The following is a 16,214-nucleotide window of genomic DNA, read 5'->3' on the forward strand; positions in this document are numbered from 1 at the left end:
TTTACCCATACTGTCATACTCTTCATGACCAGAGTACCAAATGACATGTTTCAGAACGATGATGCCAAGAACCCACTGTGCAGTTCAGGCAACAAATATTTTGAGGTATGTACAGATCGTTAACTGGCCTGTCCAGTGCCCTGATTTGTCACCCAGAGAGCATGTCTGGGAAATGATGGGAAGATGATTACTTACATACCAGCAATCTTAATAAACTGACCCAGTATGTGTTCCAGAAAGAGCAATAAATACCCCGAAGTAACATTCAGAGGATGCTTGCTTCCATGTCACAATAAATATAAGACAGTATGTGTGTCTGTGATGAGGACGAATCATACTGATGATGATGGACACTAGTTCCAATTGAAATGAAAGTTACATAATTTAACACTCATAATGTGTTAACATCTCCACAAAGTTTGATGAAGCTCCGTGTTGTAATACATTCTAATTATGTCACCGAATAAAAAAACTAAATACGTTCGAAATGTGGTAAAAATTGCTCTTACAAACATTGTATCAGTTACAGTTTGTGTGCAGTCTACTATTGTGTCATGTCACTGCGATGTGCTGCAGGCTTAGATTGTCATTTCCGTGAACTAGAACTACAGAATAAAAATAAAAAAAAGTGAGGATGACATGGACATCTACACACTGTTCCTTGTTACAGATGTTACTCTTGACAGTCTAATGTAGATAAAATTATGTCACGTGTGTTCTTGCCAAACTTTATATATACAGAGTGCACTTTCCTTGCTGTAGAGGTTATGACATTTATACACAAAATTTCACTGTGTTCAAACACATGCTACTTGAGTGCTATAGGGATAAGACTACAAATAGTCTTTGGAGTATGTGATTAAGGTATTGTACCCCAAATACAATACATTGAAACGATGGAATATATTCTCGCACAATGTTCCGTTCCATACTTCAGGAATAAAATGTTGGTGTTATACTGCCTAGTTTTCACACCTATGATGCGTACGTTAACACGTAATTTTACAAGGCTGTGAAGTTCTCATTTACTTCACTGATTAAAACAGTTTACCAGACAGTGAAATAAATGCAGGACCTTTGCTTTTCTGCAGAAAATGCACTACCTAAATACCTTGCTATGCTAACATTCCATGGAGAATGAATGGCTTAGCCACAGCCTTGAGATTATTTCCACTACGAACTTAACATTGTCGAGATATGTGTACAATACAATGAACTATTTAGATCAATAATAAAATGTATAGTCTGCTGCTAAAACAAGTATTATTTCAATCATTTTATTAATGGGGGATACCACAGCTGTATATTTGTTAAAGAACACTTTGAATTTTTTCCACCTCAGCTGTTTTTGACAAATATTTAATTTATTATATCTTGCAAGACTGGCCAATTTTGACCTTACAGATCAAAGATACAACAAGTATAAGTTTGGCTTACTTACATAAAAAACAGTATTTTACAACAGACAGCCTAAAATTGTACTTACAGGTGTCAATGTGTTGTACAATTATCCTGACGTAACGTATTGTATGTTATTATAAACATATTAAGATCAGAATTGTAAAATACTGAATCCAGAATGAGCAGTGTGCCAAGGCATCAAATGCGTCAGCAGTTTGTGGCGAAATCCAGAAAAAGGAGGGAATCTTTATTACATTTTGGATGTAAAATAATTACAAATATAGCTCCACCAGATGGTACATCATTATTTGATTCACTTACCTCTTATATTTGGCATCTTTATAAATCTATCTTGGTCTTACTATCTCAACCTTCCCATTTTTTAAGGATGCTGACATTTAACATAGTTTTCAGATGTCCATTATGCTCTATGTGCTTTTTATGCTATAAACAGTCCTACGTTAATAAGTTAATTAACATATCTTCTAATTTTTAATATTTAATATCATCACTTGTTTTTACCCTTGGTCTTGCCACTATAAGATGACCGAGTGCAAACCCCCCCCCCCCCTTTTTTTGTTTGCCACTGGTAGTATTTTTTATGTTACACTACCTCACACCATGATTCAATAATAATTTCGCATAGTTTTGTTGTGTATTATATCATTATGTGAGAGTTACACTTGGATACTTTTACTTGCTACAGCAAACATCTTTTGTTTATTTGTTTATTTTTTTAAGACTTTACAATTTTTTAATTTATTGATCATCTTATGTTTTAGCTTGCTTTAGTTTTTAATCAACCTATCACTGCACCCATTTTAGCCACAAGCAGTAACACTTTCTCAGACCATGACACGAGAATAAAACATTTTATTATATATAATAATTTCACCGCCATGCGAGTTTAACACCCTGTCACCCGTTTTTGTGTACCAAACTATCTCTGTTCACATTTTAAATATTGAGAATGTTATATTTTAGACTGTTTTTGGATATTTTAACTTAGGCCCATGATGCTAAATAATAAACTGATTAAAAAAATAAACAAATAAATAAAGTATGTCTGTGTTTCATTAGGCAAGCAAGCCATGTACTACAATAACTATTCAGACTGAGTGTACGCTATCATCAGTCATAAATGTTGCTTTCTAGCTAAACATCACTTGTCACATATCAGTAGTTATGTAGTCACAAGTTTATTTATAATGATGCACCATAATGCAGAGTTACATTTCAGGGTGTATACACGGACAAAGAAAAAAAATGCCCGGATTTCTCCTGGATTTCCTGGTTAAAGATATATTTTCTCCTGGGTGAAAACATACTTTTTCCCTGTTAACTGACAGTAAATTTTCTCTCGAAACTGTATAACTTATCCATCCTTAGAATGGTTATGGTTTTATACACGGGTGTAGAATTACCGGCGCTTTAGAAAACGAAACACAGGGGAAAAAAACGTTTTGGAAAGGTCTTTGATGTGCAGTAACATGTACGCTGCATATTTTCGTATCACGAAAGTATAAATTCGAATTCCACCAAACAGCCCATGTTACTTTCCGAAGCATTGAAACTGAGATTGCGATGTGCTTTTGTAAGCCAGTCATAGCTCATGTCACGTGATTTTCACCAGCCGATGATACCAGGTATCGAGAGCTTACGACACGTGATGAAGTCAGCCATTAGCAACATCACTGTTAAGTAGTGCGAACACACAAACATAAAAAGTTAATGGTTTAAATTAATATACACAGTGTTGCTACAAGAAAAGTAAAGCTTTCACTTATAATATTGGTCTATAGGATTAATACGGAATATACATAGTGTTGCTACAAGAAAAGTAAATATTATAAACTTATAATATCGGTCTATAAGATTAATACGCTGAAAGAGAAGCTAAGCTTTCACATATAATGTTGGTCTTTTATGCACGTATTACAATTTAAGATATATCACACAAATGTGCCATTAAAATTTTTAACAACGACACAAATGTCTGTTTTTCTGGGCTTTAAATTCATCTAAATGGCTCATCATCAAAGAGTTTATTTTTAAATGAGAGTCAAACGCTCTTTGATTTAAGAAATTCATCGTATATTCTCGTACATAGTTCGACTTGCATAAAAGGAAATTTTCTTTGATAGTAACACTTTTCAAATCACCATTCGGAATATTTTACTGCGACCTGTTAGAAATAGGTTCGTTTCTGCAGTTGCCAGAGAGCGCCAGACGACGGGCGTCACCGTGCTTGTGCAGCTACAATGTCGTAGGGAGCCCCATGGTCGTACGTGTAAAACATTAAATGATCTTACATTGGGTCATAAAAGAAACAAGGCATTCGAACCTGGCTGCTTACACAGCCAACTGCCATATTTCTGTAGCCAGAAGCGGGAGAAGGTACTACTCAGCTGCGCATGCGCATGATTCTTCTTGTAACTGCTAAAATGAATCTAATGTAAAAAGTTGTGACGTCACGCTCATCGGAGGCAATTTGTTGTTACGAATCATTGCATATTCTTCCTAATGCCTTTGACAAATTTTCCTGTTGGCAGACGCTTGTATGACCACTTTGTTTTGTTGCTGTATATGGCGCATATACTTTGCAGTTTAAGTTTTATTTTCGTTTTTTCATTCATTCATGTTTTATTGTTAAAGTATTATTCTGCAGTAGTGGGACACAGTAATATTCTTTGTTAGAGTATCGGTTCTTACCAGTCAAAATTATAAAAATTTAACTGAAAAGAATGAAAAATTCCCAGAATTCTAATATATTCCCGGGTTTTTCCCAGTTTTTTACCGGATGAAAAAATTCCCAGGTGTTTCCCGGATTGTATACACCCTGCATTTCTAATTATTTTATGTTCAAAATGTGATACACACTTCCTTTCACCCTTTTCCTGGGTTTCACTGCACTAATCAAATGCTTTTGATGCCTTGGCACACTGTTCTGGATTTGGTTTCTTACAATTTCAATCTTTAAATACATGCTTACAATAGCATACAGTACATTGTGTGTCTGTCACAGGTAACAATCTACGGACATATAGATTCAAATTGCTTTAACTTTGCTGTAACTGGTTCCTCTGCAGACTAAATCAGAACTCATCTGTGAAGAAAACATTGGCCTACTGTTCGACTGCTCGGATGGCATGCTGATGACTCCACTGTAGACATTCGCTCCTGTGACGAAGCATCAGCAGGTCTCAGACAACAAAGGCTACTCTGCCGAAGCCTTCTATACATTGTTTCCCTCTATAGAACATGTTCAGTGTATGCTGCGAAGTCAGATCCGAGTTGCTGTGCAGTACTAAGCAGTACCGTTGTGCCCTTACAGCCAATAACGGTTCTCTCTTCTGAAGTCACATGTGGTTGGCCCTGTCCTGGTCTTCAGGATATATTTTCGGTCTCTATATACTGTTGCCACATCCGAAAAACCACAGAATGATTCACACTCAGCCATCAGTTTGTGACTGTCCTGCTTCCTTTCTTTCTCTGGCGCTCTACCACAGAGTCTGGTAGGCATCTTCTATGTGTCATACTGCAGCATCTGTGACTGTGTACACAGTGATTGTGGATAAGGGGCTACCCGGCAAACACTACCTCGTTTCATAGGTGCCCTGACATCATTGTTGGCATGGTTGTCCATTGACTGGAATGTCATCTTCTGTTCAGAACACGATCGTATGGACATCTTGTTCACAGTTTGTATTATTATATCATGAATTGGAAATCAGTGTAAAATAAAATAAAATCACTAAGCATATGGGCCATTTGTTAACAAAAGAAATAAGTCACTGATGAAGCAGGTGCCAGAAAAGCATTTGGAAAAATATCTATTTGAGCTCACATGGCAGTGGAATGACTGTACTACTCTTGTTGGGATAGTTGTGAGGTGCTGAACAATAGATCATTTGATGAAAATAATACTGTACCTCAGAACTTAAGCACTCTGTCGCAAAATCATGTCTTCTGATGAGAGACAACATGACGAATACAGAGGTTTTGATCACAGATGAAGGAGCAAGCAACAAAAACGTTTTGTAGTTTATATCCTTTATTTCTGGTAAGTAAGGTCACTAACATTGGCAGTGTCTGCACATAAATTAATAAAAGTGCTAATATGTTAAGCTGTAGTGTAAAACACAGGCAGAAACAAGTAAGTCACAAAGGCAGTGTATTATTTATTCTTGCAGTTACCTTGATTGCAGTTGGGGCACTAGACAGTGTTACTAGTGTACCAGCTGCTTCATAGCGAACAGCAGGGCTCGATGAATTCAGCAAGTTATATATGCACCGAATAAATCTGGAGCGCTCTGAGGGATTGGCATGACAGACCTAAGGAACAGAGAACAGGGAAGTGAGCACTAAGTACGTACTGCATATTCAGTAAAAATATATTGCAAAACATAGCACATTTATTGTGAAAACCAATCCAGTCATGTTGCCAAATGTTATGCAAAACAATGAAATCATTTTAACTGCACTCTTGATACTGAATTCATGCATTTTAATTCATTCACAACTAAAGACAACTTAGTGTATCTCTCTCGCTCTAGCTACTTATCGATGACCTTTACTTTAACTAAGAAAATATACATTACAGAAACTCCCAAGTGATTCAGAAAAGTTTTAAACTGCTGTCACCTTGTATGAAATCGAACTTCTGACACGTGGAGTCCATTCAACTATATGCTCTTTTATTACTGGGCTGGCCTTCTAGAAATCGTGCATTTTCTTTTCCGTTCTCTCAAACCAAATTAGTAAATTTATCTGCTTAAATGTGAAATTTCTGTCTTGTTCTAAATCCATATTACTTTTAATGGAGTAGCTTCAAGCTCTTTTCTTTTCTTTTTTTTTAATTCACATCTAATCTACACATATACTCTCCACTAAAAACAAATATTGTTATGCGACAGCTGTTGTTCAGTTCTTGTGTTCACATACTTGTGACATACTGGCCCAAGCATCTCCTAAGTAATGTAAACTTGAGGGTGCAAATATATCTACACCAGATTAAAACTGTGTGCCAGACCGACTCGAACTTGGGACCTCTGCCTTTCGCGGGCAAGTGCTCTACCATCTGAGCTACCCAAACATGACTCATGCCCCGTCCTCACAGCTTCACTTCTGCCAGTACCTCGTCTCCTACCTTCCAAACTTTACATAAGCTTTACTGTGAACCTTGCAGAACTAGCACTCCTGAAAGAAAGGATACTGCGGAGACATGACTTAGCCACAGCCTGGGGGAAATTTCCAGAATGAGATTTTCACTCTGCAGCGGAGTGTGCGCTGATACGAAACTTCCTGGCAGATTAAAACTGTATGCCAGACAGACTGGCCATGTCTCCGCAATATCCTTGCCAGGTGGCTGTAGTGTTTTCACTGTAGAGTTGGTGGCCACCCTTCATCCTCTTGGGCATACTCGTTCCTGCACTGGTGGGTCCTTTCTCATCTGCAGCAACATCTTGAGCAATTTGAAAGCTCTCAACCAATATTACCCTTGCCATCCCTTGAACATTGCTGTCCAGGATTCCCTGTATGCCCTTGAACAATGGGGATGCTCAGTGTTCCTTCATCTGGATCCCGGCCCACATTGGGATCCTGGGAAATGAACCTCCTGATAGGGTGACCAAACTGGTTACCAGTAAATCGCAGTTCAGTATGTACCATGTGAGTATAAGCAAAGCCCACATGACCAGCAACCATCGAGCCATCAGTATAGACTACTTCCAAACTCCAAGATGCACCACGGATGGACAAAAACCAGTGATGGAGGGCCTAGGGAGAAATCGATTCTTTTGGACCTCTCGATATGTCAAGCTGAAGCTGTGGCCGAAGGATACCATGGAGGTGTATGTGAGTGGGCAGGTGGAAGAGGAAACAGCTGGAGTTCAGAGGGGGAGTGGGTAGGGGGGGGGGGGGGCGGATGTGGATTGCAATCGTAGTCCCCAATCTGGGCCGCCTTTATGGGATATGGATTTCCATGTTTGGAAAGAGGAGACACTAGCTCAGATGCCTGGGGGAGCTGCAAATGTGGGTAGCATAATTAAAAATCTGTTGTTGTCGTCTGACCCGAAATGGGGGGACCCCAGCCTCCATTAGTAAGCTGTTCACAGTTCTATTTAAAAGGCTCCTGTAGCATGCTGAGCCCCGTAGTGGTGTATCAGATCCAGTATCCACATTGCTGAGGGTGATGCTGAACCATATGCCAGACTCCAATAATCAAGAGAGGATTGTATAAGGGCTCTCTCTGTAAAGCTGCAGAAGAGTAGTGCGATCTGTGCCCCAGCTAGTGTTACTCAGGTACTGAAGTGTATTAAGGTGCAGCCAACCAAGAATTGAAGACCAGTCCTAAAAAGCAGTAAGTCTCCAGCACATTGAGTAGGTGGCCATCGAGGTCAAGTTCTAGTTGTGGATGAACAGTACAATGTCGACAGAAGTGCATGACGAGAATCTTGGCAGCTGAAAACTGAAAGCCACGGGTGAGGGGTGCCTCTTGTATGGTGCCTTGTAATTGACGTTCAGTGACACAGCAATAGTGGAGGCAAATGCTGTCAGCATACAAGGAGGCTACTAGATAGAGAGGGACACTCAGTACAGAGCAATGCAGTGGATATTGGGGTACCTTGGGAAGTACCAACTTGAACATACAGTGTGACAGTCAGTTCTGGATAAAAATCAGGAGCAGACCCCAGCCACCCCACTCATGTAAGGTAGCAGGGATGTGGTGTCATAAGCCTTTTGCAGGTCCAAGAAAACAGCTATAAGGTGCTGACACTGGGCAGAAAGCTGTTCAGATGGCAGACTCCAGATAAACCAGATTATCAGTAGTGGAACAGCCTTGGTGAAAACCACCTGGGATGGAGCCAGAAGACCCCGAGACTCAAGAAGCCAACACATCCACCAGCTCACCATGCATTTGAGCAACTTACAGATAACATTGGTGAAACTTATTGGCCAATAACTGTCCATCTCTAGAGGGTGCTTACCCAGTTTCTGCACTGGGACAATGACACATTCTCACCATTGCGATGGGAACTTGAACTCGCTCCAGATGTGGTTATAGATGGCAAGGATATGATGCTGACAATCGACCAGTAATGGTTGATCATTTGGTTGTGGATGCGGTCTGGCTCTGGAGCTCTATTGGGACAATGGGCTAAGCCACTGACCAATTTCCATTCACTGGATGCAGCATTATATGGCTATAGGTGGCATGTAGCAGAAGGTAAGCCCTTCCACTCCACCTGCTCTTTTAAAATGCGGAAGGCAGGTTGATAATTCTCAGACGCTGAGGCTTGAGCATAATGCAGAACAAAATGTTCAACAGTGGCGTCGCGGTCAGTGTAGACAGTGCCATTCAAGGATACACCTGCAGGTGCCTGGTATCCCTAGAGATGTCTGACCTTAGCTCAAACCTGCGAAGGAGAGGTACATGGTCTGACTGTTGAAAGATACTGTTCCCACCATTCTCACTTCCATTGTTTTATTGGGTGACAGACCTGGGAACAGAGATGCTTAAAGGCAATACGATGCTCCATCAATGGGTGCTGCTTATGGTGTTGAGGATCCCGCCGATGATCTCTAATGGCCTCTGCGATTTCTTATGACCATCAAGGTACTGTCTTCCGCCATGGCAGACCCGAGGAACAGGGAATCATTAGATCAGCTGCCGAATGAATGGCTGTAGTTGTACTCTGGACTGCCTTACTGATATCTCCACCGGGCTGGGAGATAAGTGTGACAGCAGAGCCAGAAGCACCCCATTCAGAACTGTCAAGAGCCCATCTGGGCAGACGTCCAAGTGGGTGACACAGAGAGAGGCATAGGAAGTGGTCACTAGCACACAGGTCATCATGGACTCTCCAGTAAATGATTAGAGAAGACAAGGGCTACAAGTTGAAAGGTAAATGGCCAAGAAAGTTCCAAGTACCACACTGGATTGTGTGGGGGTAACAGGACTCAAGAGTCAAAGGTAAAGTTGCGTCAGTAAGTTTTCAAGGTCTTTCCTGCGGTCAGTGATCATGGTTCTACCCCACAAAGGGTTATGGGCATTGAAATCACCCAAGATTAGGAAAAGTGGTGAGAGCTGAGAAATCAATGCAAACAATATGTTCTGAACCACTTCACCATCGGGAGGGAGGAAAACATTGCAGATGGCCATATCCCGAAATGCCCTTACCCAAACAGCCAGTCTCCAAAGCTGTATTAAAAGACAAGTTTGCTATATAGTGTGTCCAAAAAGTATGTGCAAACTCTGCCTGACACCTTATCATAGGTAGAATGATTCTTATAATATCCCCGATATCCAGAGGGAACCGAGGTCCGAGCTGCTGGAAACCAAGTCTCCTGAGGCGCAATGCAGAAGGTATTTTAAAAGATGTCATAGCTCAGCCAGGTGGTGGAAAAAACCGCTACAATTCCACTGGAGAATAATGTTGTCAATGTACTGTGATGCCATGAAGGGACCAAGGAGGCAGGTTATGCCCTAGGGTCACCTGCTGCCACTGGCTGAGAGGTTATGGCATCAATATAAATAGGTTCTGGATTCTGTTGTGCAGTGCGAACTGGGGCTCAGGAGCCGCTGGAATCTCCACCTCAGCCACAAGAGTGGAACAGGTGGGATCTGCTGGCGTGGGGCCACCGAAATGTCCTCCTCTTTCTTGGAGGACTTATCCTTATCTTAGCTCTCCTTAGAGCATTTCAATGAAGGAAAGGACTTCTCTGAATAAGTTGCAGGTAAAAATTATGACTGCAAAGCCCTCTGAAAAGCAGCCTGTGGCTCCTTCAGCCACTGGCTGGCTTCTGGTTGTAGACTGGCGGAAACCTTGGAAGGAAGTGTCCCGAGTGGCTCCTTTCTGGCAAGAGAAGCCACAGGAAGGTATTTCTTCCACAGGTGGGAGGTGAGGACCAATGTCCCTGGTGGGTAGGAAGCCATTGATCACAAAGTAGGTGTGGGGGACGCAGCAAGAGGGGAGTTTCCAACTGTCAGGGGAAGGTAGGGGTGGGGGGCAGACATGGCTGAGTGGCCTTGAGCACCCTCTGTAGGAGGTGTAATGGGTGGGAGCAGCATCACCAAAGTGGGCAACGTCATCATAGCTGTACCATATGACACCGTTTTCCATGCTGGGTGCAACCACTCTTACTACTTCTTGGCCTCTTGGTAAGGTAGTTTGTCCAGAGTCTTTTATTCTTGTATATTTTTCTCCTTGTGGAAAACAGTGCAATCTGGTGAGCAGGGAGAATGGTGCTTTCTGCAGTTGACGCAAATGGTGGGATTGGTACAAGGAGAGCTTGCATGCAGTGCTTTTCTACAGTCCTAAAGAAGGAGCTAGTGCTGCAACCTGAAGACAGATGACCGAATTTCAAGCACTTGAAGCAAACGTCGCATCAGTAAACCATCACCTTGACCTTTTCAGGGAATGAATCACCCTGAAAGGCCAAGATGAAAGCACTGGAAGTGATCCTAAAGCACTTTGGCCACCTATGTACATGATGGACAAAATGTACACCCTGTTGCTCCAAGTTGGCGCATAACTCATCATCAGATAGTAAGAGCAGATTTTGGTGGCACATGATGCCCTGAAGCCTATTTAGACTGTAATGAGAAGTGACTGTCACTGGTATGTCACCCACCTTGTTACAAGTGAGCAGGCCTGTGACTGGGCAGGGGTTGCTGTTTTGATCAGAACTGACCCACTCTTCATTTTGGATTTGGCTGCAACTTCCCCAAACTTGTCCTCTATGGTTTCTACAAAGAATAAAGGCTTTGTGACCAAGAAGGAATTCCCATCAGCCCTTGAGCAAATTAAGTATGGGGGGGGGGGGGGGGGGTTATTTCTCTGCTTGCTGCTTAGCCCATTCCTCCCAAGGTCCAGCCAGGGAGGGGAACATTTTAGGGTCATCCCTCTGCATTATGAGGCCCTGGAAAGTCTACGTTAAAATAGCACTTACAATTTATATGTTTTCTCAAAGTTCGAGCTAGGAAGTTGAAACTTTTACAGGTTATTTATTGAAGTATTGGTTACAACTTAATACAGGGACTTTTAAAAATTTGAATTCAGTTGCTAGATTAATTTTTTCTATTGTAATGAAAATTCACTACTTTTTGTGCCTTTTTTTGTTTACAAATTCAACAATATAGAGGTTTTTGGAAAAAGACTTAAGTTAAGCAGACGGGACTGTGTATCGTTTTCTGAAAATTTGAAGCAAATTGGTCTGGTAGATCCTGAGAAAACATGAATTTGTATGAAAAAATAAAACTTTTGGGAATTCCAGGTCCACAGGATGGGTTACCTTAATCTTCTGCAAACTCCTCCTCCACCTTTCTCTTTGTCTTCCTCCTGTTTACTCCGGCTTGTATTTCCAGGCTATTTACAGCCCTGTCAGCAGCCCAAAGACATACCTTGTCTAAAACATCTTCATTCCCATATTTTGAAATACTTTGCATTTTACAACGTTGCCATTATTGAAAGTAGCAACCGAATCATACACACCAAAGTGAAGAGTTTCTATTCCAACAAACAGTCTTGGGGATTCTTGACCATGTAACACTATTTACACTTTCATTGGGGTTTTAAGTTTTTCTATGAATACACTTTTTTCAACTGTTCAGGTGCTGCTAAGTCTCTGCAAACAGGTTTCATCACCTCCATTACCACATCAGGCATACTATGTTTATAAGTGTACATTTCAGCACCTACTTACACCAAGAGTTTTCTCCTTTGGATACAAGTAATGATGCGGTCTTTCATCAGTTGAAAAGTATATATAAAAAAAGAGCCCAAACAGCATTCTCCATTTCATTGATACTGTGTGTGTTTTGCATAACAGCCAGTCCACAATAGTTCTGTAGTTTGTCAATTACACCAACAGTTAGCCTCCCCTTCCCATCCAACCCTCTACCATCACTGAGTTTTCATTTTCTGTATGAAGCTTTCCGTTGTCAAAGTCTTGATCCCATTCGTTTTCTGTCCAGTACTCTCAAATTTCTGCACTATAACATCATCACCATAGGGTTTCAGTTCTTGAATACGTTTGAAACTTTTCGAATCACTGTCACCGAGGTAATTCACATATTGCACTTTATAACACACAACAGAATGTTGAAATATATTAGCAATACCAGCCACTTCCATTCCTCCACTACTGCTATTATAGTTAGCTGTGCAATTATTTTCATGTGTACCTTTATTTTTTGTGGACACCTACAATATTTAGATATTACTGTTACTTCTAAAACTTTCCCTGTATACATACTGATGGTAGATGATACACTGTGAAGAGGTGTATGTGTATGTCCCCATCCATGCCAGGTACCATCCAAAGCTGCAGTCGAGTCTCTGATACAACTGTTTTCTATTACTGCCTCTTCTACAGCTTTCTTCATAGATTCTACACAGACATCATCTACTTTACATGTTATAGATCTATTAAGGTTCGTAAATTTAGTTGGGGGATTTGGAAGATTCATAATATCAGAGAAAACTGCACTTGCAGTAGCGCCCTTACCAACTGCACGCAAGGCACAAACAAATCTAATGTGTTCATAGGTTTTGCTGCCGTTTTCTTCATTTGGAGTTACGGCCACAATATTCCAAAAGGTGTCATGTATGAACGCTTACCACACTTCAGTTCCATTTCACTAGCAAGTCCTATGCGATTTTTTATAGAGAGTTCCAGACCAACATCACTACACTGCATACATCTTACAAAGTTTGCAAAAATTCCATTGAAAATGGACATACCAAATATTTCATTCACATCCAATTCGCCTATAAAACATGCATACTTTTCACTAACTGAACCAAGCTTTCTCTGCGAAGTACTTTCTTTCTGACTTTCACTGCAATGGACAAGTGTACCAGTGACATCGCCTTTATTGTTTATGGTAATAATGCCAACCTTTGGCATTCCTACACTTCTCCTTTTCTTAGAAGCCTTCAGAGGATTTCTAGTCACTTTACGTTTATCCTTGACTATCCTTCAATAAAACAAGAGACTTCGATGAACAGAATTCACTACGAATATTTTCATTTCAAGAGTAAATAGACACGAAACACATGAGAATTGAGCAAACAATATATATCGAACTATCACACAGGTTAATCACAACACTTATTTCATTTTAGACCAGTTTAGCAGCATCACAGTGGGTCACACCCATACCAAACATATTTCAAAAATAATTTAAAAATAACTTTAGTCTCCTGAACTGAATAAATTATATATCAGTTGAAAGGGGAAAATCTGTAGATTTTTAAAATGCAAATAAGTAAAAATTGAACATTTCATGATTCTGAACCTTTTCGGAGCCATTTAAAAGAGGACTGTCCTTTCCTAGTGCTGGGGCCATATGGCCACCAGCGGAAGAACTTCATCTGCACAGTTTGTGGTTCATCCGCCAAGGTGCCATCCACTCAGAACGCGTGCTCTCCCCATGGATGCCACTCAGCCTCCTTGGCATACAAGGGGAGTTTTCCGCTCATGCCCCAACAGTGCGAACCCTGCATGGTTGGGGTGCAGGTGTCTGACACCCCCCTCCCCCTCAGTTGGATGGCAACTGTGCTGGGTTTTGGGTGCACTACCTTATTAAAGAGAAGGGAGCAAAAATGGAAAGGCACAAAGGTGGAGCATTGGGCCACTTAGCCTGCATGATCCATACTTCTGGAGATTTTTGAAAATTGTAGGCAGGTCAAATCCAGCAATGGGGCCATGCATTTATTTAATGAAAAGTTGAAGAAAAAGCTGAAAGTGGAAACTCAAGTCCCAATCATAAAACAGACCCAAGCAGGGTCTGCACCAAGAAAACCATTCAATGGAGACACAGGGAGGGAAAGGGATAGTGGAGGCATAAGCTTGCAGCACGGAAAGCAAGTAATGCTGCAAAGTCTGTAGCCCTGTGGTAGCTAAGCACATACTCACCAAAGAGTTGCGAGTCCTCTGGGTGGAGGTGGGGGGGAGGGGGGGGGGGGGTTTCCAACAGATGTCATAGTGAGGTACAGTCAAATAATTAGCCTTTCTTTAAAATAAAAATTTTCTTATTCTTATTTATTTGTCGGTATTTTAGGTAGAATATAACAATTTTATGTGGCGATTTAAAAGATCCAAAGAGGGTAGATAAGCTGCTTAAACTGGTCACCACTTGGTAAATATTTTTAATATTAAATGTGGGACAATACAAATAAAATTTTTGAATATTTAAAAAAGTTTTTAAAATTTTACACTTGATTATATGCTTATGATGCTTTCTCCCACACTAAAAAATCAGATTTATTCAATAACAGATGAACCGTAACTTTGTGTAGTTAAAGTAGTGTTTCCCTTTGAATGTTATACCATCACCATAGAATTTGCCACTAGCGATTTAGGGAGACAGTAGTTGTTGTTGTTGTTGTCTTCAGTCCCGAGACTGGTTTGATGCAGCTCTCCATGCTACTCTATCTTGTGCAAGCTTCTTGATCTCCCAGTACTTACTGCAACCTACATCCTTCTGAATCTGCTTAGTGTATTCATCTCTTGGCCTCCCTCTACGATTTTTACCCTCCACGCTGCCCTCCAATGCTAAATTGGTGATCCCTTGATGCCTCAGAACCTGCCCAACCAACCAATCCCTTCTTCTCGTCAAGGTGTGCCACAAATTTCTCTTCTCGCCAATTCTATTCAATACCTCCTCATTAGTTATGTGATCTACCCATCTAATCTTCAGCATTCTTCTGTAGCACCACATTTCGAAAGCTTCTATTCTCTTCTTGTCCAAACTATTTATCGTCCATGTTTCACTTCCATAAATGGCTACACTCCATACAAATACTTTCAGAAACGACTTCCTGACACTTAAATCTATACTCGATGTTAACAAATTTCTCTTCTTCAGAAACGCTTTCCTTGCCATTGCCAGTCTACATTTTATATCCTCTCTACTTCGACCATCATCAATTATTTTACTCCCTAAATAGCAAAACTCCTTTACTACTTTAAGTGTCTCATTTCCTAATCTAATTCCCTCAGCATCACCTGCCGTAATCCGACTACATTCCATTATCCTCATTTTGCTTTTGTTGATGTTCATCTTATACCGTCCTTTCAAGACACTGTCCATTTCGTTCAACTTCTCTTCCAAGTCCTTTGCTGTCTCTGACAGAATTACAATATCATCGGCGAACCTCAAAGTTTTCATTTCTTCTCCATGGATTTTAATACCTACTCAGAACTTTTCTTTTGTTTCCTTTACTGCTTGCTCAATATACAGATTGAATAACATCGGGGAGAGGCTACAACCCTGTCTCACTCCCTTCCCAACCACTGCTTCACTTTCATGCCCCTCCACTCTTATAACTGCCGTCTGGTTTCCGTACAAATTGTAAATAGCCTTTTGTTCTCTGTATTTTACCGCTACCACCTTCAGAATTTGAAAGAGAGTATTCCAGTCAACACTGTCAAAAGCTTTCTCTAAGTCTACAAATGCTAGAAAAGTAGGTTTGCCTTTCCTTAATCTTCCTTCTAAGATAAGTCGTAAGGTTAGTATTGCCTAACGTGTTCCAACATTTCTATGGAATCCAAACTGATCTTCCCAGAGGTCCGCTTCTACCAGTTTTTCCATTCGTCTGTAAAGAATTCGCGTCAGTATTTTTCAGCTGTGACTTATTAAACTAACAGTTCAGTAATTTTCACATCTGTCAACAACTGCTTTCTTTGGGATTGGAATTATTATATTCTTCTTGAAGTCTGAGGGTATTTCGCCTGTCTCATACATCTTGCTCACTAGATGGTAGAGTTTTGTCAGGACTGGCTCTCCCAAGGCCGTCAGTAGT

At 40.7% G+C, this 16,214-nt stretch overlaps 1 protein-coding gene across 2 annotated transcripts in view; it reads right to left on the minus strand.

The window, feature by feature from the left end:
* The window catches only part of LOC124805013 (coatomer subunit beta), a 122,038-nt gene that overhangs the window by 62,421 nt on the left and 43,403 nt on the right, over window positions 1-16,214 (minus strand). For both annotated transcript variants that reach the window (XM_047265416.1, XM_047265417.1), the window contains exon 6: window positions 5,599-5,736. In XM_047265416.1, the coding sequence (XP_047121372.1) occupies window positions 5,599-5,736 (138 nt within the window). The remainder of the gene's footprint in view (window positions 1-5,598; window positions 5,737-16,214) is intronic.

This window comes from Schistocerca piceifrons, chromosome 7, assembly GCF_021461385.2.
Source record: "Schistocerca piceifrons isolate TAMUIC-IGC-003096 chromosome 7, iqSchPice1.1, whole genome shotgun sequence".
Classification (NCBI taxonomy): domain Eukaryota; kingdom Metazoa; phylum Arthropoda; class Insecta; order Orthoptera; family Acrididae; genus Schistocerca; species Schistocerca piceifrons.